Source organism: Oncorhynchus kisutch, linkage group LG13 (genome assembly GCF_002021735.2).
Source record: "Oncorhynchus kisutch isolate 150728-3 linkage group LG13, Okis_V2, whole genome shotgun sequence".
Taxonomy (NCBI): domain Eukaryota; kingdom Metazoa; phylum Chordata; class Actinopteri; order Salmoniformes; family Salmonidae; genus Oncorhynchus; species Oncorhynchus kisutch.
The window spans coordinates 44361003-44382136 of record NC_034186.2 but is presented as its reverse complement, the minus strand read 5'-3'; the positions used below and the strand labels follow the sequence as shown (position 1 = coordinate 44382136).

General features: G+C 43.8%; 1 protein-coding gene across 5 annotated transcripts in view; it reads right to left on the bottom strand.

Moving 5' to 3' along the window:
* slc44a5b (solute carrier family 44 member 5b) overlaps positions 1–21134 on the bottom strand; it is a 50707-nt gene that overhangs the window by 5928 nt on the left and 23645 nt on the right. For 2 of the 5 annotated variants that reach the window (XM_020498548.2, XM_031786347.1), the window contains exons 3-20: positions 15542–15615; positions 12791–12875; positions 11763–11847; positions 11509–11637; positions 8089–8149; positions 7768–7891; positions 7468–7512; positions 4933–5016; positions 4711–4823; positions 4264–4401; positions 3835–3934; positions 3558–3650; positions 3180–3267; positions 2603–2865; positions 616–710; positions 416–519; positions 200–273; positions 22–92 (exon numbers count right to left, since the gene is read on the bottom strand). In XM_020498548.2, coding sequence (XP_020354137.1) covers positions 22–92; positions 200–273; positions 416–519; positions 616–710; positions 2603–2865; positions 3180–3267; positions 3558–3650; positions 3835–3934; positions 4264–4401; positions 4711–4823; positions 4933–5016; positions 7468–7512; positions 7768–7891; positions 8089–8149; positions 11509–11637; positions 11763–11847; positions 12791–12875; positions 15542–15615 — 1826 coding nt within the window. Of the gene's footprint in view, positions 1–21; positions 93–199; positions 274–415; positions 520–615; positions 711–2602; positions 2866–3179; positions 3268–3557; positions 3651–3834; positions 3935–4263; positions 4402–4710; positions 4824–4932; positions 5017–7100; positions 7134–7467; positions 7513–7767; positions 7892–8088; positions 8150–11508; positions 11638–11762; positions 11848–12790; positions 12876–15541; positions 15616–21134 lie in introns of all 5 variants that reach the window. The other 3 variants (XM_031786348.1, XM_020498550.2, XM_020498549.2) reach the window with 2 other exon arrangements.

The following is a 21134-nucleotide window of genomic DNA, read 5'->3' as shown; positions in this document are numbered from 1 at the left end:
TGGGAAAGACAGGGAACTCACCAACACTCCCTGAAATAAGCACTTTTCCCAAGAAGAGCAGAAAGTCTGTCACCTTGTCCAGCACTGCCACCCTACAGAGGAGAGGAAACTCATTGGAGAAGCCCAGAGACAGACAGTCACCCCCATGATAGACAGACTCACTCTATTCTAACGGAAAGCAAGCTTTACAGTGCCTTACCTCACTACGTTCCTCATCAGGAGGAAGAAAGCATCCTTAGCCGAGGTGCAGAAGTTCTTCCCATATATCGCGATCTGGTGCGAGAAAGTATTCATGATTCCAACAGTTTGCGTAAGATGGTTATCAGAACTGCCTGATCTGCTGTTCTTGAAGGAATGGTATTGAAAGTAAATGTCTGAAAACAAGAGATTTAACTTCGCACCGTCCCAAACTCACCATGATGTAGGCGTTCCTGTTCATGAACTTGATGAAATGCTCCAGGCACCAGAAGCAGCATTTGAGACAGCAAATCAGGAAGCGGGCAAAAGCATTGTGCGCACCTGAAAAGACATGACGACATGATCAAATAAATGTACACCACTGTATATAAACATATAAAAAAGGCAGTGGGTTTTTAGTATGAGCACAAAACCCACCTTTGAGTTTGTGATCCAGATACTCCAGAACAATGCGGAACATCTGCACTACAGCCAGAATCAGAGAGCCAAACGCCAGAGAGCCTGTGTGGTACCTGGAAGAGATACCGTACACTCTATTACCAAACTGCTCGTGTGTGTGTTGAAAACATTTTGCTTACAGTACATTCGGAAAGTATTCAGACCCTTGACTTTTTCCACATTTTATTACATTACAGCCTAATTCTAAAATGTATTAAATTGTTTTTTTCCCCACCTTATCAATTTATACACAATACCCCAACATTTTTTTGAAATGTTTTCAAATATATTACAAATGAAAAAACTGAAATATCTCATTTACCTAAGTATTCAGACCCTTTATTGAGTACTTTGTTGAAGCACCTTTGGCAGCGATTACATCCTAGAGCCTTCTTGGGTATGAGGCTACAAGCTTGGCATACCTGTGTTTGGGGAGTTTCTCCCATTCTTGAGATCCTCTCAAGCTCTGTCAGGATGGGGAGCACCGCTGCACAGCTATTTTAAGGTCTCTCCAGAGATGTTAGATCGAGGTCAAGTCAGAGCTCTGGCTGGACTAATCAAGGATCTTCAGAGACTTGTCCCGAAGAAGCCACTCCTGTGTTGCCTTGGCTATGTGCTTAATGTTGTTGTCCTGTTGGAAGGTGAGCACCTTCCCAACACCCTCCTCCTTCATTCATCTTTCCCTTGATCCTGACTAGTCTCCCAGTCCCTGCAGGTGAAAAACATCCCCACAGCATGATGCTGCACTACCATGCTTCACCGTAGGGATGGTGCAAGGTGTCCTCCAGATGGTGCCAGGTTTCCTCCTTCAATCTTGGTTTCATCAGACCAGAGAATCGTGTTTCTCATGGTCTGTCCTTTAGGTGCCTTTTGGAAAACTCTAAGCGGGCTGTCATGTGCCTTTTACTGAGGAGTGGCTTACGTCTGGCCACTATACCATAAAGGCCTGATTGGTGGAGTGCTGCAGAGATCGTTGTCCTTCTGGAAGAATGATGGAGGCCAATGTGTTCTTGGGGACATTCAATGCTGCAGACATGTTTTGGTACCCTTCCCCAGATCTGTGCCTCGACACAATCCTGTCTCGGAGCTCTACGGACAGTTCCTTAAACCTCAGGGATTGGTTTTTGCTCAAGTGTGTGCCTGTCTATATCAATTGAATTTACCACAGGTGGACTCCAATCAAGTTGTAGAAACATCTCAAGGATGATCAATGGAAACAGGATGCACTTGAGCTCAATTTCGAGTCAAAAGGCAAAGGGTCTGAATACTTATGTAAATAAGGTGGTTTTTTTGTTATACATTTGACAAAATGAAAAAGAAAAAATTAGAAAAACTGTTTTTTCGATTTGTCATTATGGAATACTGTGTTTAGACTGATAGAGGACAATTTTTTTATTTCATCCTTTTTTAGAATAAGGCTGTAATGTATCAAAATGTGAAAAGAGTCAAGGGGTCTGAATACTTTCCGAATGCACTGTACACATCCACCATACACACACTCACTTCCCCCTTCAAATCATAGGCTTAAACACCTAAACGCACTTAGGGCCAGTTTCCTGGACACAGATTAAGAGTAGTCCTGGACTAGAAGGCATGCTTAATAGAGACTCTCCATTAATATAGCTTTTTAGTGCAGGACTAGGATTACTCAACCCCCTCCTCTTTATGTGCTAATCCCATATAACTGAGAAAGGGAAAGTCAGTTGTATGACCTTCAGCATTTAACCCAACCCCTCTGAATCAGAGAGTTGCAGGGGCCTGCATTAATCGACATCCACGTCTTCGGCAGGTTAACTGCCTTGCTCAGGAGCAGAACGACAGATTTTTTTTTACCTCGTCAGCTCGGAGGATTCGATCCAGCAACCATTCGGTTACTGGCCCAATGCTCTTACCGCTAGGCTACCTGCCGCCCCATTTAATGAACGTGAGCGTTTTCTGTCGAGTGAAGTGATTTGAGCAAGCCTACCTTACAGCCCTACTGAAGGAGGAGAACAGTGGACAGGATGGTATATCCTGGGGCTTCCTCAGGGCCCAGTAGTAGGAGGCGAAGGCCCCGGCCAGTGTGCACTGTCCCAGGGCGATGGTGAAGTTGACCAGCCACAGGAACACCAGCAGGTTACACAGCTGCAGCACAAATATGTAGCGGTGGTAGAGGCTCTCGCCGCCGTAGAAGGCAAAGGTGCACTGGGAGCCAGGGCACACCTTGGTCACGTTGGTCTGACTGAAGGTCTAGAGAGATAGGGGAAGTTATTCGGTTAGAAGGAAATGCCACCCAATTCCCTATATTGAGCACTCCCTTCTGATCAGAGCATACAACAGCACCCTTCTCAAATTCTCGATTTCCCTAGAATAGGGACTAGGGTGCCATTTCATGAAAGACCGAATGTAGCCAGAGCTCACAGATGTTGTCACTGGCTAGCTATTTCACAGCTGAAAGATGTGTACTCCTGTTCAGGATTTCAAGGCCAATAGCATACAGTAGTTTTCAATACAGCTATAACACCAATGTGATAAAGAGGAAGAGAGTCGAGAGAAAAACGAACCTCTGGATCACAGGTGAGGTTGGCATACACGCATTTGTCCGGCGTCGACATGACCTTGTAGACAGCGTCGCCTGAAGACGCCAAGAAGCTGAGGGCAAAACCAGTTAAGGGCAACACAGAGGAATGGAAGCAGAAACAAGCATCACAATTTGTACCTGCCTATGAGCCATCAATATTGGGATTTCCACTAAGGGCTCAGCAGTTTTATTAGGTTCAATTCAATTCCAGTCAAGTTCAAGTATATTCCAATCACTATGACTCCATGGGTGATAGCTCAGAATGCTTCACCCGTAGGTAACGCTGCATGTCAAGATAACTGTGTAAAGTGTACACATAGCACAGTGAGGATGAGGCTTGGTAAATATATAGAGAGGATACACAGCAGTGACCGCCCAGTACGCTATGCAGATGGCCAGCAGCACAAAAGTGATGATCGGGTAGAAGAGAGTGGACATGATGTAGCCAATGGCCCTGGAGAAGAGAGAGAGAGAGAGAGAGAAAGAGAATGGAGAGAATGTGTGTGGGGGAGGGGGGGGGGGTAGTTAAAAGTTAGGTTAATTTTCCCACACCGAGCACACAGACGACGGGTTCGATTCAAAGTGACACAACAAGAGAAGGTCAGAGGTCACTCTCCTGAGAAAAGATTGCCACTCACCTGCTCCCCTCCTTCAGCAGAGCGATGGCGATGCGTACTCTCCTCCTCAGGAATATCAGGATTATTATGATGACCGCCTCAATGACCGACAGGCAGATCACTGCAATACAAATTATAACAATTAAGCAGAAGAAAAAAGGTGCTATTCCTCAGAACATAGACTCTCCTGGCGTTTGCCCAATTCATTTAAGCAATATCAGGTTGCATACGGTTAACAGGAAATCCTATGGTTTCCCCATCTCTAATTCATCTACTGATTGAGAAGCAAAAGCAAAACCAGCAGACATGCTTCGCACCCAACTGCTTCACAGCAAGTCCAAGAGACTCTGCACCTTGTGATAAACACAGTAAAACTGAGTCGACAGCCTTGTGCTAGGCTAGTAGTTCCCTTGCTAAACCAATAGATGGGAGAAGTGGATGGCCACGCACTGAAGATGAGCCAGGTCTGACTGAGCTGCAGGTAAACTCGGAAGTCCGTCTGAAAGCCGATGTCAGAGATGGTGACATCACCATCCCCGTGTGGCTTCCCTCTCAGTGTACTGAACTCCCAGTAGCAGTGCCAGATCCCTGAGAAAGACAGAGGAGAGAGAGAGACAGAGAGAGAAAGAGATGTGACACGTTGAGATACTGCACCTGTACATCTGCTACATTTAGCTTGCCATGACAACAGAGGGGTTTGACTGACAGCTGGAAGTGAGAAGATGTGGACACGGTCTCCCACACAAATCTACATACAGTAGCGGTATCTTGACTTTCAGTACAGTATGGGCTGGTGAAGTGTGGATAATGTACTCAGGCTAAAGATGGCATTGTGCTCTTTTAGTGAGGCTATAGTAGCTTTTGGGTCAGTGACGGAGAGCGTAATGCATTACTAACCGTAGCCCACCACAGCGATGACTCCGAAGATGATGAGCCACAGGAGCACTCCGGCTGTGAACCGCAGCAGCAGGATAAAGGCCAGACTGACCACCATGGTTATCACCAGACCTCTAGAAACACAAACACACCTGTTGTGTAAGAGTGAGGACCACTGTAAAACATATACACATACAAAAATACATGCATGAATGCATGAGGACACACGTGTGTCGGTCTTACATTAAGATCCAGTACCAGGAGTTGGCATAGTCCTCAAAGATCTTCATGCCAACCTCCTTGGCGTCTAGCAGACTGGTAATGCCACTGTGAGGGGAGGGAGAGGAGAAGCGAGAGCAAAAGATTGAGGGAGAAATAAAGAATGAGAACGTGCTCATTTACGGAGAGAACATTGGCCTGTGTTGTGTTGTGTTGCAATCCCTCTCACTTCGCACACACAGCACAGGGCCACGACACACTGCAGTTTATGAGGGGGCTGTACAGCCCTGAGAGACGGCACAGGTTGTAGGCAGGCGTCCCTTATAAATGTGTCACACGTCAACATATTAGTGTTATCAAAGCGCTAGGAAGCAGCAATGCTCTCTATGACTCTGAAGCAGCAGGTTACTACTCCACCACAGTAGCAAAGGAACCCTCAGGAACGAGGATTATTAACAGGAATAATACATACAAATGAGTCTTGAAGCTTAGCTATTCCTGTAGGCATCTCTTTCTGTCATAACTACACGAACAAGCAGAAAATGGTAACAGTTCAATGTACAGTACAAGCTTGACAAAGAGCTGATGGCAAAAATCACCAGGAATACTTCACCAGATATCCACTGTACCTACAGCTCTACCTACAGCTCTATCTAGAACCGTAGTGTTCTTCGGCTGTCCCCATAGGATAACCCTTAAAGAATCCTTGTTGGTTGCAAGTAGAACCATTTTACAGAGGGTTCTATCTGGAACCCAAAAGGGTTCTACCTGGAACCAATAGGGGTTATCCTGTGGGGACAGCCAAAGAACCCATTTGGAACCTTTTTTTCCTAGAGTGTTATTGTAGACATCGGACCCAAAGTATTCCCTGGTGCTTTCACTCACTATATTATCAGCCTCTACGGGACTGGTGAACAGCAGTAGCGAGAGACTAGAACCAACCTTCCCCTGGAGCTGTGCAGAATGTCTCGTGAGTGGAGCGCCAATCTCGGTCTGTTTTATGAGGACAGCTACCACACGTCAGGAGGAAAGCTCACTCTAGGCATTAATTTCATCTGGACCATCATATTTCTCTAAAAAGCCCATGACCGTACAGCTATAATAGCACATAATGCAACCTACTCAAGTAATTCATGTTGTTATGAAAAATGAGCCCTAGTAATACCAATGAAACCCTACCAATGTACCAATGAAACCGAAAGTGCTGTGCTATTGTGCCTAACGCACTCCACAGACCAGGCTATAACAGACGGAGTTTGGCCGAACCTGTCGAAAACAAAATAATTGATGCTTTGTTAAAGGTTTTGGTTGGAGGCAGTGTAATTGGAAGGAAATGCTCTGTCCTTGGACAACTCTTTGAAGTGCCCATTCAAGGGGAAATATGTGAAAGGCACTGGTGGGCTGTTGACAAATCATGCGTGATGGTGAGATGAGCCTAGCCATGCCTGAGGGTTCACCATCAGGCATAACAGAATAATAGCTGGAGAGATTTTTTTTATTTATTACTTTGACAAAAACGCCCCTCTACAAAGACTGTAATTTCTAATAGGAAATGGTGGCGCAGTCATCAACTACAGATGCTGAGGACATACACAGCTCAAAGTTTGGGCGAGATGAAAGATGGCATTACACCTGTCATAACAATGACATTACCAGTCAAAACAATGCAGATGACATTAGATGACTAGTCACCTGTGGAACTCTATTTGTGTTCAAATATAGTCTATAAAAGTCAGAGGTAGGCCTATATATATATATATATATAACTTGTGGTAATTACTGTGGTAATAACGCTAATTACTGCATTAATCTGATGCTGAGGCTGCTCTTATCCAGTTTCACGAAATGAAATCTTTGCAAACATTATGATGAGAAAATATCACTGAAGGAAGATGTTGATGAAAGCTAGGGGGTGACGTAACTCTCAGCTTTGAAAGACCAATATAGTACATTAACTGTAAGCCAAGTTGTTACTCGTCTTTGCTAGGGCTTCAATATGGATGTTAGCTCCACATCAGGGCAACATTTGAAGGTAATCTGTCCTCTTTCCTTTCCACAGCCACAAGCCGGAGAGGAACAGCAGCAGATTACCCATGACGCACAGTCAGGTGGGAAGGTTAGTTTGCAGACAGTGAGCTCGGGGCTACAGAAGGTTACGGTTCAAGGTTAAAATACTGTAATTAGTTTGAGACCTTTCCACTCCTTGCTGCATGGCGGTAACTCGGCTAAAAAAAGAAAAAAAGCATTCAACTGGTCATAACATCCTTCTTTCAAAGGCAAACCTGATGTACTAATGATGGCAGCTCGTTAACACAAAACGATCAAGACCCTGCATCGGTCTTAATTGCTGTTCTCTTATCTCTCCCACAAGTTAATCCATATACGTATTGATCGTTTTATAGACTGTATATGCATAGCATGAGGAAAGTCACTTAACTGTACTACTCTGAAGCTACAGCGTGAGCTGCATTTCCATGCAAACATGCATAGACGGATTTCAATGTGCATGAATGATCCACACTCTACTGGGCATGAGGGATCATGGCCCAGTTGTCCTACCCTGCAATAGCTGTCCAGTTGACTCTGGGTTCCAAGTTAGAATCCCTATGACAATATAATAGTTTAAATGCATTTGAATTCCCAAACATGGCCTCAATGAAGCCACAGTGAACAGATTTGTACAGCGTTAATTCATCTTTCAGGTCTACTGGTCAAAAGATATTCAACCATGTGAATCCACCACCCCTAATAGGCCTCCCACTTATACAATTCATCCCATAGTCTCTCTCGGCACATATTCCAAGATTTCGACAACAACAAAGGCTTCTGCAGAGCGACATTGGGGAGAGCAGGACTTACTTGGCAGCGTCTCGGAGATCGATCACGCTCCTTGTTTTACCTAAGCCGTCTTTGAAGACTGTCTTGTTGGCGACAGTTAGCGTCCCGTTCCTGGTGATGAAGTCTGGGAAGCACCGCTGGAGGACTGAAACACACAAACAAATATTTTGACAACTTGGTATTTCAATTTCATACACTGATATATATTATGGTTTTATATAAATTTTATACAACCAGTCACATACCCTCCCCTCCCACAGAATCTACGTCTTAGGAATAGACCGTATGAAAGTCACAATAAGGATAGTGGATGAACTGTGTGCAGAACTCGGATTCACTTACAAGGTCTGCTTGGCACTATCATGGAAGGGCAGTCCTCATCTCTCAAGACTTGTGCAACGGACTAAACAGAAAAAAGGCGAGAGGCAGAAGAAGTCAAACAATACCCACTGTGTGACGTCAAAGCCTCAGACTTGAGTTTTTAATAAGTCGTCTGTTCTTTCGACTAATAAATTGGTCGGAATATTAAAACGTGTGTTTTAGGTTAGGATGACTGGTAAGACATCCTATCATCATATCCTATGACTTTGCCATTATCCAACAGGACCATGAGGAGAGTGGGCGTGTGGCTGAGTTGACTAGGAACAGACGACTGTCTGTCATACAGTACAGAACAGACTGGTAGGGAACCCTTTCTGCTCTATCTTCTATTCCTCAGTTTAGCACTCTGCTCTGGGTACTGACTGAGTAGACAGTGTGGGTGGGAGAACCAACGATTCAGCAGTAACAGTGTGATTGTGTGATTATGAGTTCCCACACACCATCTCGCACACTCTCCCTTCCCCCCCTTTCTCTCTCTCTTTCTGTCTCTCTAAGTCTCATCTGAGGTGCCATGCCAGCATGCATGTCGGACGAACACGGACCAGTATCACAGTCTGTGTCCCACAAACCAACTCGTCAGAGCTGTGAGTGACATCAGCAGATGCCGCCTCCCTCACACTTTTCTCTCGCAGGACTTTCAAATGACATGCCCAGTACTAACAGAAAAACACATCCAATGATATTACTTTGTATCATTTCTATACAACAAGATATATTCAATGCAACAACTAAATGACTCAATCTGACTCCAATAAGATTTGAATTCCTGAAGAGGAAGGGTCTCGGTCGCTACTATTGAACACTATTATTGATCTTATTTTAATTCCAAAAACAAAAGAAAGTTCGTTTAAAGGCCCAGTGTCGTCAAAAATCATGATTCTCCTGTGTTGTATATACATTTCCACTAGGGCTGTCCCCGTCTAAAACAAATCTTGGTCGACCAAGAGTCTGTTCTTACGACTAATAAATTGGTCTAAATAATAAAATGTGTATTTTCCATGTAAAGACACACCCTGTGTGATTAAATAAAATCAACTATATGTATTGAGCTTATCTGATGCTTTCAGCATACTGTTTGATGAAATAAGACACAAATTACTCAAGAGAGAGCCAAATAACAAGATAACCAGAAGAAGAAAAAAATTAACCTGACCCGATCATCCTCCTCTCCCTCCTGCTGGCTTTCGCAGATTCTGCCGTTACTCTCCTGAAGATGCTGGTAATAGGCTACACGAGGATTTGACAACCTTCCTCATAAGGAACGCCAATTTATCTTACCATTTCTACCCATCTGCCTTCCAGTTATGGTTTTCATATGCACATTTTCATGGAACTGTTTCATTTCATTCATAATAACGTCTTCATATCTCAAAATCCTTGTCAAGTGGTTCATCTAAATTCTATCCAAATCTAAATGAAAAAGTGACACAAACCTAAAACATAACCTTCGTTGCCATTGCCAATGATGATACGCCTACTCCCGCTCCGGTGCTTGACACCGCCAGACTACTAACCACCGGTCCTTGCAACCTACATTATGCACACCTGGCAACAATCATTACACACACCTGCTCCCCATCGTTATGCACACCTGGACATCATCATTACTTTTATTACTTCACCTTTATTTAGCCCTCATTAGCCTCAGTCTTCAGGCAGTATTGGTTTTGTATATCTTCATGTTCCTTGTAAACTTACCAACTGCACTGCTTCCTGACTCCCTGTGTCCTCATTACAAACAATGTAAAAAAGAAAAAAAAGAAAGCCCACATAAAGCCAACAAACAAAAACATTGCAGCCTGCAGGTAGAAAATATCCCGATAAAAATAAATATCATATAAATCACATTGGCAATGCATGGCCTGTCTGCAACAAACTTGAAGCCTTGTATCAACTTGGGTCAGTCTCAAAGCTTGTGCTAGCAAACTTGCAACGTCGTATAAAATATCCTGGGAGATTATTGTTTCCTGCAGCAGTGAGCTCAGATCAGACACAGTTGTAGGCTATTTTGCGCAAGGGATAAGAGGTCATTAGGCAGGCCTGTTTCATGATGTTTCCACTGGATCACAGCATGATGTTTTTTCCCCTTTCATGCTGAGTGGTTATTGAAAGGAAGAGCTGGAGAGACGTTTCTAATACATTGAGGAACTATTGTCATTCTCAACGGATGTCAAAAAAATATAAAAAATACTTTGTTTACTTGCTGTTTGAGGTGAAAAAAACATTCATTAGTGATGGCGTGTTAAGCCAATCAGAAATACTATCAGATCCCCAAATGGGCACATTTACATGCCTACATTTGTAGCCTATAAGCCTACTTCTATGCGTAATCAGGTGCACGTCCTTACTCAACATTAACATGAGGGCTCCAAACAAAAAAATGACTAGATTGACAAAACTCGGAAATGGAATGAAATCAACCAAAACTTGTTTCTCACAAGCATAGGTTGTGTGTTCTGCAAACAACGTGTCCACTCCGACAATGAGAACGGTAAAAGACTGGAATAATAATATATTGAATGCATTAACAGAAATGTCCATAACATAGTAGATTAGAAATGATAGGAATTCATGATAAATGTACTACTGGTGATATATGTAATGGGGAATTGATATACACTAACCATCCAACACAAACAATTCACAAAATGAAGTTAAATGTGCACAAATTGTAGGGAGAGAGCGCATTCTGCAGAGAGATGTGCATTGTGCATTTTAGCCACACTCCCCTTCTTCTTGGGCTGTGCCATCCCTACGGCCTCCACAATGGATTCGTTTACTGAGATGGATGCGAATCACTGGTTTTTTCGTGTGCCATAAAAATATATATATTTGCTACTGCTCAAAAAAAAATCTTGGTCGACCAACAGCCTATCGACCAAACAATCAACCAGTCGACTAATTGGGGTCAGCCCCAATTGGAATAATACTGTGGAATTGTGTAAGAGCTGTCTGAAAAGACTGCCTGAAATTTCTGCCTATTTTGGTGAGATGGAGTTTTGCCCTGTCTGGTGACATCACTAGGCGGTAAATTAGTTAATAGACCAATACGAAAGAGAGTTCCAAACCTTTCTGCCAATAACAGCTAGTTATCAGTTTTCCCCTCCCCACTCAGACCACTCCCAGACAGTCCTAGCAAAATTCTTGCTTGCTCTTTGCTAGGAAGCTATTTTTGTTTCTTTTTGACCATTTTAATTGAAAACAAATCACAGTAATGTACTTAAATGCTCCATAGAAAACATTTTAATATTGAGAAAAAAAATGGCTGCAGTGGATACGAGTACTCCACCGACTTATAGATCGATAACCATGACAGAAGATAGAACACTCAACGACTTGATAAGTGAGACCACAAGTGACTGGAGGCATCAGTCTCAGTACCTTTCTTGGATTGTCGAAGCCCGGCTTGCAGAACTGCCTGTAATACTCCCAGTAGCTCTTGTTGTACCTGTAGTTGTATTGCATGTCGAGGTATGTAGCAAATCTGTCTGGGCACTTGGAGACGCAGAGCTGGGAAGAGACGAGAAAAGGGACAGCCAAACATCAAATCAACGCTTAGTGACAGAGAACAAGTGAGAAAAAACGAGCGGGAACATAATAGCATAATGTCTGCAGCGTTAAGAGGCAGCACTCACCTGGGTTGTAGGGCACTGGAGGTTAATGAGAACGGCAGGATTGGCACATTGCAATATGTTGAAGTAGAATAATATGGCTTTGTTGCTGTAACCACAGGGAAATGGAGAGAATAGTCATTAGTTTCCCAACACGAAGACAATGACAGTTTTATGAAGAGAACGCGGAGAACAAACGTGGTATGGAAAATCTAACAGCAGATTGATCCGTCTGTCAAACAGTGTGTAAAAACACAGGGAGCAGGAACGTCCGTGGCGGTTGTTGCAGGAACGTCCGTGGCGGTTGTTGCAGGAACGTCCGTGGCGGTTGTTGCAGGAACGTCCGTGGCGGTTGTTGCAGGAACGTCCGTGGCGGTTGTTGCAGGAACGTCCGTGGCGGTTGTTGCAGGAACGTCCGTGGCGGTTGTTGCAGGAACGTCCGTGGCGGTTGTTGCAGGAACGTCCGTGGCGGTTGTCAATGCTTCTTTGTTAAGCGCTTTTCATACACGGTGCGCAAAGCACTCAATAAACAAACTATTACAGACTAATACAACTAGTAGGCAGCCAGTGCGGTGCAGGAAAACCCATAGAAAAACTATACTCAGATTATATTGACAAAGAATAGGTGTAAGGAGCAGATCAGCCTGTGATTGTCATAACAGGACGCACAACTGCAACTGTGTTTCAACTATAGTCTCCTTCAGGCAACGTTGCTCCTTATTTGTATTGTTATAAATCTAACTTGCATATAGTTTAAAAAAAAAATGTTTTCCTGCATCATACTGGCCACTTACTTGTTTTCTTTACTGGGTTTACCTGCCATTTAGAGGGCCGACCTACCACTGTCCTCAACTCACTGAGACTAATACAACTGACATGCTGAGGCCAGATATTAAATCGTAGGAAATAGCAGTTTCTCTGCATTATGATTTCTCTCATATTGTTTGTGCCGTATTGCGGGTGTCAAAAGTGTTCAAGCCAATACACCTCCCAAGCAGCTTTGGTATCTCTTCCAAGTGCACTAAAAGATTGGCATCTGTCTTTATACTCACGCGTTGGGGGTCCCCTGCTGTCCACAGAACTGTCCGTGGCTGTCGGTGGGGTAGACCACCTTCCTGGGGTCGCCATGGATCCAGGCTGCAACCAGACAAAAAAAACGGCTGCATCATTAGCCTCATTCCCTGCCCCTTCAACTGTCAATCACTCTGGGCATTTATGAGTCAGTGACAGGACCTCCCTGGCTGTGTGTGCATGGGAATACTCTGCCTGGCTGTAACGCACACTAACATAATCACTTCCGAATTTAAAGAAGCAGGTCAAACGGGATCAAAGGTAAGACTCCTATTATGAATCACAATCAGAAAAGCCAGATATGAAAAGATTAGCGAGTCAAGCTGAGAGCTGGCTGTTCAGCAATTACAGGACAACCTGAAAACCTTGTGAGACTACCCTTACAGAATACAGAGAGATCATTTGAGTGAAAACCACTGGGTTGTTTCACCAATTAGGTACCTTTTGAGAAGTGTAACCTAGTATAAAACGTTTTGATTTCAACTACTTTTAACATTGTCATAAAGAGCACATGTTTAACTTCATTAAAAAAACAAGTTGTTTTCCCATCTCAAGAGGTTACATTTAAAAAATGACTTCAGTAAGTGCCTGTTAAGTGCCATATAAAGTAACAGCCCAAAATCCCCTTGTGACAGGGGGAATGGAAGCTTGATTTGTGCAATAGGGAGAGACAATTGAATGCAATACATTTAATTGTAGAGTAAACAGCCTATGGGGTTACAGGGTTTACATATTATGGTCTGTTTTCCATCACAAAACACCAGAAAATGGCCAAAAAGGGTAAAACCAGCTCACCTGTTTTTACACTATGATTTGACTATTAGATGTTCAATGTTTCTTTAGAAAATAACTTAAAAAGGAATAGTTTACCCATATAAAATCGAGAGTTCTGCTTTACGTAACAGGGTTGAACTTAAAATGAGGGACATACGTAAATGAGTCACTAGTCACAATAAATAAATAATAATATTTTAGAAATGACTGTCAAGGCAACAAAATAACTAGAAATAAATGGTGAAAACCTGTTGAAATCTTGGGATTAAGTGGGTTAAATTCTCCCTGGAAGTCACAGAAGGGGCCCCTGAGGGACGAAAAAATGATGAAATGTCTTTATTCACATAAAAAAATCTGATTTGTTGAATTTCCCTTGTGGTCTATATTAAAAAGGGCACTTCAAAGTCTTTTACAATTCAATGTTGGGGCACAATTTCTATTTTAAATATCAAAGTGATGCAAAATGCACTCTTTTCATGGAACGACACCACCAACAGAACCAAGGCCAGTCTGTATCTTTTGAGACTACTCTGAAATTCAATCCAAGCTGCAAATGTGTTTTTCTAACCTGTTTCAGACATTAAAGTAATTATTTTCTGTTAGAGGACAAGGCATTCTATTCCCTTTCTAGCCAACAACACTGTACCTGCCTCACCCAATAGTCCGGATGAAACAGAGTTTATGCATGAGGAAGACCACGGGCGAGGAGAAAGAATGAAAAGCTGTTCACGTAATTGCAAACACGCCAGCGTCTATTTGAAGTCACCTCCATTTTCATGGCTCTGGCTCTCTTAAAGTAATTGGGCAACAGACAGTCCTTCCTCTGCCCAGACTGAGACGTGACTCCACTGCACACGGGAGTCAGAGGGACTGCACTTTGAGAAAAGACAGTTGATTTGACTCATTTAGGGTGTGTGTGTGTGTGGGAGGGGGGGGGGGGGGTATGTGTGTGTTTGGTTTTACTATCCTTCTGGTTCTCACAAGGAAAAAAATATATTTTAGGCTTAGGGGTTAGCTTTAAGGTTAGGGTTAGAATTATGGTTATGGGTAAGGTTTAGGGGATCGGGTTTTGAATGGGAATCAATTGTTTGGTCCCCACAAGAATAGTAAAACAAATGTGTTAGTGTGTGGGCACGTGTGTGTGTGTTTAAGCATGCATGTCTGTGTCTGTACAGACTGAGGTGTGTGTGTGTGTGTGAGGAGAGTCACATGATTGATTCCAATCTACTGAGAGGAACACACTGCAGTAAGGCTGCGTTTACGTCGTCACGCACAACTTCTCTAAGTCCCTTAAAAGGAATGGAGGCCAGAGGATGTCACCCATAACCCTGGAGAACATGGTCAAAACCCCCAATCAAGAGATTAGACACACAGATTCGGGAGATGCCATACAGTAACCTCAGAAACAGAAAGTGACTCACATAAAATCATTAGACTCTGATGTTGCGGACTCCCACTCATTAAGGAATGGGTCTGACTCTGGGGAAATTCAAGTACTCATATTTCCACCTCCCACACACTTCACAACACCAGAGGCTCTGTTGCTCAACGCAAAACGGGATCCAATACAATACGTTATCTAGCATTTAAATGGCAGTCGGTGGAACGCAGTTCGAATCCCCGAGCCGGCAAGGTGGAAAACAATTGCTCCCTGGGCGCCGATGACGTGAACATCGATCAATGCAGCCCCACGCACCTCTCTGAAGAAGGGATGGGTTAAATGCAGAAGACACATTTTGCTCGAATGCATTTCCCTTTCCCACCCAAAGACTTTGTCAAGATGAGAGCTAGGCAAGCAGAAACTCATGAACACACACACACACACACACACACACACACACTCTCTCTACATGTACATGGGACTTCGACTCGCACAACGTGGAGCATCATCATAGGGTGGGCTGTGGTGTTACGAAACCAACGTGTCTGATGAAATAAGCAGCAACATGACAACTCACCCACGGTGCCCAGAGCGATGTAGCCGAGGATGAAGATGACGAATACGACACAGCACACCACATCCGTGCAGCCCCTGGAGAGAAGACAGAGAAAGAGAGGGACAGAAGGAGTGAGTTAAGAGAGAAAGAGTGTCAATTAGATGAGTCTAGTACCAAGGGTTCTGCCCTTGCCATGGCATCCCTGACAGTGGGCTTGTACTTGAGCTCCTAAGCTGGGTGCAGCATTTGCCACCTGACAAGACCAGGTGGCATCTCAAGACACAGGGCTCAGAGAAAAACATTCCGAGCTCCAATTTCTAATGAGACACGCTCCAACCCCCAGAGTTTATGCTCTCCACAGAGATCCCTCCAACAGAGGTTTTGAAGGTTGGATTGCACAATAGTATGTTACATCTCTGCTTTAGAGAGGGGAGGCTCTCTCTCTCACAGCTGGGGTTTCTCCTCCTGTCCACAAATAAGAAGTCCTCTCTCGTCTCTCACACTTCTCTCACCCCCAGAGAAGCTGTCAGCCTTGCCCCGCCAGGGCCCCGTCCTCAAAAACCCTCCCCAACTTCCACCCTGTTGTGTCCCCTCAGAGCGAGTACAATCCAAGTCTGAACTTTATCATACAGAGCATGCTCTGTGAAGGCTACAAGAAGGAACTACACACCCGAAAGTAAGACCCTCGTGCTTTAAACACTCCTCTTTCAGTCCCAGGAAGAAAGCCAGTGTCGAGTGGAGGCCAGAGGCAGGTCTGCTGTGGCGCTCCTTTGAGGTAGCTGCTTGTCCTTGTTTTGTATGCAGTGTGGTGCCACCATAGACTCCACGAGCAGTACATACGCACATTGCTTTTGAGCCTCCGAACACCATTTTTGTGATTAAATAGCAGATGGTCCTGCGGAGCTCAGGCCACAGATGCACATAGAATATCAATTTCATTGCAATGGATATTAAAAAGGATAAACTACTTAGATAGAGAAATACACAGAAACAAATATGCTGTATACACATACAAACACACATGCAAGAACGTTTAGGTTACCAAGGGTGGCTCTTAAACTGATTTAGACTGAGGGAGTTGCACAGTTCAACCTTTGCATCACAAATGATCCAGGATTGTTTTGCAAGTGCTGTTGCTACTAAGCAGAATGATCATAGCCCTACATAAATACTGTAGGTAATTGCAACTGCATTTGCATTCCATGCTAATGAGTTGTATTGGTGAAAATGGGGCTTGTTGAGTTCAACATTAGTGAAGATGTAGATTTCTTCACAGTTAAAAATGGCTGAAATCCAGAACTACAGTACCTATAATAAACGCATTTCTCACTGCTGAATTAAAAATGGGCCTATTATTACCAATCTCATCTGAATTACATGGGCTTGATTGCAACAAACAGTCAGAACTTAACATGCTCCTGCAGGTTAACGCTGGATTCCTTTAAATGAAATCCAAATGTATTTGTCACATGCGCCAAATACTACAGGTCAGCTCTGACAGCTGATGCTTAAAGTTAGAGAGGGAGATATAAGACTCCAGCTTAATTGATTTTTGCAATTCGTTCCAGTCATTGGCAACAGAGAACTGGAAGGAAAGGCGGCCAAAGGAAGTGTTGGCTTTGGGGATGACCAGTGAAATATACCACTATGGTGTTGAAAGCTGAGCTTTAGTCAATTAACAGTATTTTCACATAGGTGTTCCTGTGTGTGGAGTGCGATTGAGATTGCATCATCTGTGGATCTGTTGCGGCGGTATGCGAATTGGAGTGGGTCTAGGTTTTCTGGGGTTATGGTGTTGATGTTAGTCATGACCTGCCTTTCAAAGCACTTTGTGGCTACTGACGTGAGTTCTACTGGGTGCTAGTGATTTAGGTAGGTCACTTTCGCTTTCTTGGGCACAGGGACTATGGTGTTCTGCTTGAAACATGTATACTACCATTCAAAAGTTTGGGGTCACTTAGAAATGTCCTTGTTTTTGAAAGAAAATTATTTTTTTCGTCCATTAAAATAACAGCAACTTGATCAGAGATGCAGTGCAGACATTGTTAATAATGTAAATTACTATTGTAGCTGGAAACGGCAGATTTTCTATGGAATATCTACATAGGCGTACAGAGGCCCATTATCAGCAACCATCACACCTGTGTTCCAATGGCACGTTGTTAGCTAATCCAAGTCTATCATTTTAAAAGGCTAATTGATCATTAGAAAACCATTTTGCAATTATGTTATCACTGTTAAAAAAAAAGAGATAAAAAATATTTTAAAAACAGCTGAAAACTGTTGTTCTGATTAAAGAAGCAATAAAACAGGCTTTCTTTAGACTAGTTGAGTATCTGGAGCATCAGCATTTGTGGATTCGATTACAGAGTCAAAATGGCCAGAAACAAATAACTTTCTTCTGAAACTCACCAGTCTATTCTTGTTCTGAGAAATGAAGGCTATTCCATGAAAGAAATTGCCAAGAAACTGAAGATCTTGTACAACGCTGTATACTATTCCCTTCACAGAACAGCGCAAACTGGCTCTAACCAGAATAGAAAGAGGAGCAGGAGGCCCCGGTGCAAAACTGAGCAAGAGGCCAAGTAGATTAGTGTCTAGTTTGAGAAACAGAAGCCTCACAAGTCCTCAACTGACAGCTTTATTAAATAATACCTGCAAAACACCAGTCTCAAAGTCAACAGTGAAGAGGCGTCTCCAGGATGCTGGCCTTCTAGGCAGAGTTCCTCTGTCCAGTGTCTGTGTTATTTTGCACATCTTCATATTTTATTTTTATTGGCCAGTCTGAGATATGGCGTTTTCTTTGCAACTTTACCTAGAAGGCCAGCATCTCAGAGTTGCCTCTTCACTGCAGCTGTTGAGACTGGTGTTTTGCGGGTGCTATTTAATGAAGCTGCCAGTTGAGGACTTGTGGCATTGCACATGGTGATCTTAGGCTTGTGTGCGGCTGCTCGGCCATGGAAACCCATTTCATGAAGCTCCCGATGAGCAGTTATTGTGCTGACGTTGCCTCTAGAGGCAGTTTGGAACTCTGTAGTGAGTGTTGCAAATGACAGACAATTTTTATGCGCCTCAGCACTCGGCGGTCCCGTTCTGTGAGCTTGCGTGGCCTATCATTTCGAGACTGAGCCATTGTTGCTCCTATGTCACACCCTGATCTGTTTCACCTGTCTTTGTGATTGTCTCCACCCCCTCCAGGTGTCGCTCATCTTCCCCATTTTCCCCTGTGTATTTATACCGGTGTTTGTCTGTTGCCAGTTTGTCTTGTTTGTTCAAGTCAACCAGGGTTTTGTGTCTCTGCTCCTGCTTTTCCCAGTCTCTCTATTCTCGCCCTCCTGGTTTTGACCCTTGCCTATCCTGACTCCGAGCCCACCTGCCTGACCACTCTGCCTGCCACTGACCTGTACCTTTGCTCAACCTCTGGATTACCAACCTCTGTCTTGACCTGACCCAGAGCCTGCCTTCCACCCGGTACCGTTGCCCCACCTCTGGTTTACTGACCCCTGCCTGCCTTGACCTGTCTATTGCCTGCCCCTGTTGGAATATTAAACTCTTGTTTATTCGACGTGGTCTGCATCTGGGTCTTACCTTCATACCTGACATCCTAGGCGTTTCCACTTCACAATAACAGCACTTACAGTTGACCGGGACAGCTCTAGCAGGGCAGAAATTTGATAAACTGACTTGTTGGAAAGGTGGCATCCTATGACATTGCCACGTTGAAAGTCACTAAGCTCTTCAGTGAGGCCATTCTACTGCCAATGTTTGTCTGTGAAGATTGCATGGCTGTGTGCTCAAATAGCCGAATCCACTAAATAGCCAAATTCACATACTTTTTTATATGGAATGCAACAACATTGAAAGACAATTAAAATGTAATTATAAAACAAAGCACTTTGCAATGGTTTCTTTGGTTAAGATAATGATTTCCAAATAATAAGAAATTACTCTCCCTACCACATTTCTTTCCAATTCAGAAATCCACATTACGGAGTGGTAAAAATCGGTGACGGATGATGGTTGCAATTGACATCAGCTGTGTGGGTGATTTTAGAGCGTAATGATGGTTTAACGAGAGATCAGCTGGTGATGATCTAGTGGCCATCAGTGATTGCAATTTTCCCATTAAGACCTGATACTTAATTGTGAATGTCCAATTTGAGATATCTCTCCAAATGACATTGCCCATAAATCCCCTCCAGCTAATAACTGACCCATGGACCATCTGTTCAGATCTGCATTCTCCTGTCAAAGACCATTACCCACAAAAATCCTGACCGTAAATCATATTTGATGGCATAGACTCAAGGAATGACACAAGTCTATAACATGATGGCTATGGAACTGAGACTTTAAAGGCTAAGCCATATTTCACAAACAAACCCAGTCCAAGGGAGCCGAGGCAGAAAATGTCTCCATCCTCACACCGACAACATTCCTGTAGAGACAGTGTGATACAGTGTGAAGTGGACCTGCGGTGTGCCCAAGGCACTGCCGGCTCTGATATTAAACACGGTATTAAAAAGAGGCAGACGAGGGACTACTTTTTCATTTCATTCAAAAGACAAGGAACAAGAGCTGTCGAGGTTGCCATGGTGAGGACTGAATTTCTCAGCGTCCATTAGGAGTTGAGTCAGGTAGCGGACCAGAGGGCAGCTAGGAATCATGGGTGATTAGTCGATGAGATCCAGGGGGTGGGACCCTGAAGCAGACCCTCTGTCACCTCTTCACCTCTTCTACCCAAACCCCCAGGGCCTAGAGACTTCCTAGTCCTCGCTGAATGAAAAGCATATCCATAATATGACGCAGCCATCACCATACTGAAAATATGAAGAGTGGTACTCAGCAGAGTATGTGAGCGGAGTTGAGCAGTCAGAAATCCCTCTTATCGCTCATGGAGTGGTGCTTTCCGGTGCGCCAAGTCCTTTCCAACTGCTCCGCGAAAAACCGCTCCTCGCTCACAGGGGGGGAAAAAATGACACTCCAAATGTGTTCGATTCATTAAAATCACAATTTAACCAACACCCATCTATTTTTGTGACTACCTGGACTTCCCATCCGGTTTTGAAGTAATGAAACCAAACTGTACGACTTGAATGAAAAGTATTTTCATTTAAAAAAACAGGAAAAGTGGACTGTAAGAAGCGCTCATCATTTCAAATAGGCTACATTAGACAGAGACGACCTATTAAGGCAAAGTCAAAGTTAGCACTACAGAGCTAACACAGAACAACCTTTGAGTCAGGTGAACGCTGAAAGGAAGCTGGTAAACGAGACAAAAAAAAACTAGGTATCTTTCTCTCATCTCTGTGACGCAAACGCAGCCCAACTGCAAATGTGGTCCAATGTCAAATCCCAGTCATAGTCTAAAAGTCTTAGATCTCCATAGCTGAACCAAAATCTGTCGGCTAGAACCATTTCCTTTCCCCTGCTGGGTTGGTATGTATGTGTGCTGCTACTCTAAGTGCTGTGAGGCAGTGGGTACCGGCTGGCATTCCTGTCAGTGACATGTGAAGCTCTGTGACAGAGTGTTCTATTCGTAAAGCTGACTCCACTTGGGGAGCCATTGGTGCCATGGCTGTGGTGGTGATGACCGGTTGACGCTGCCACAGAA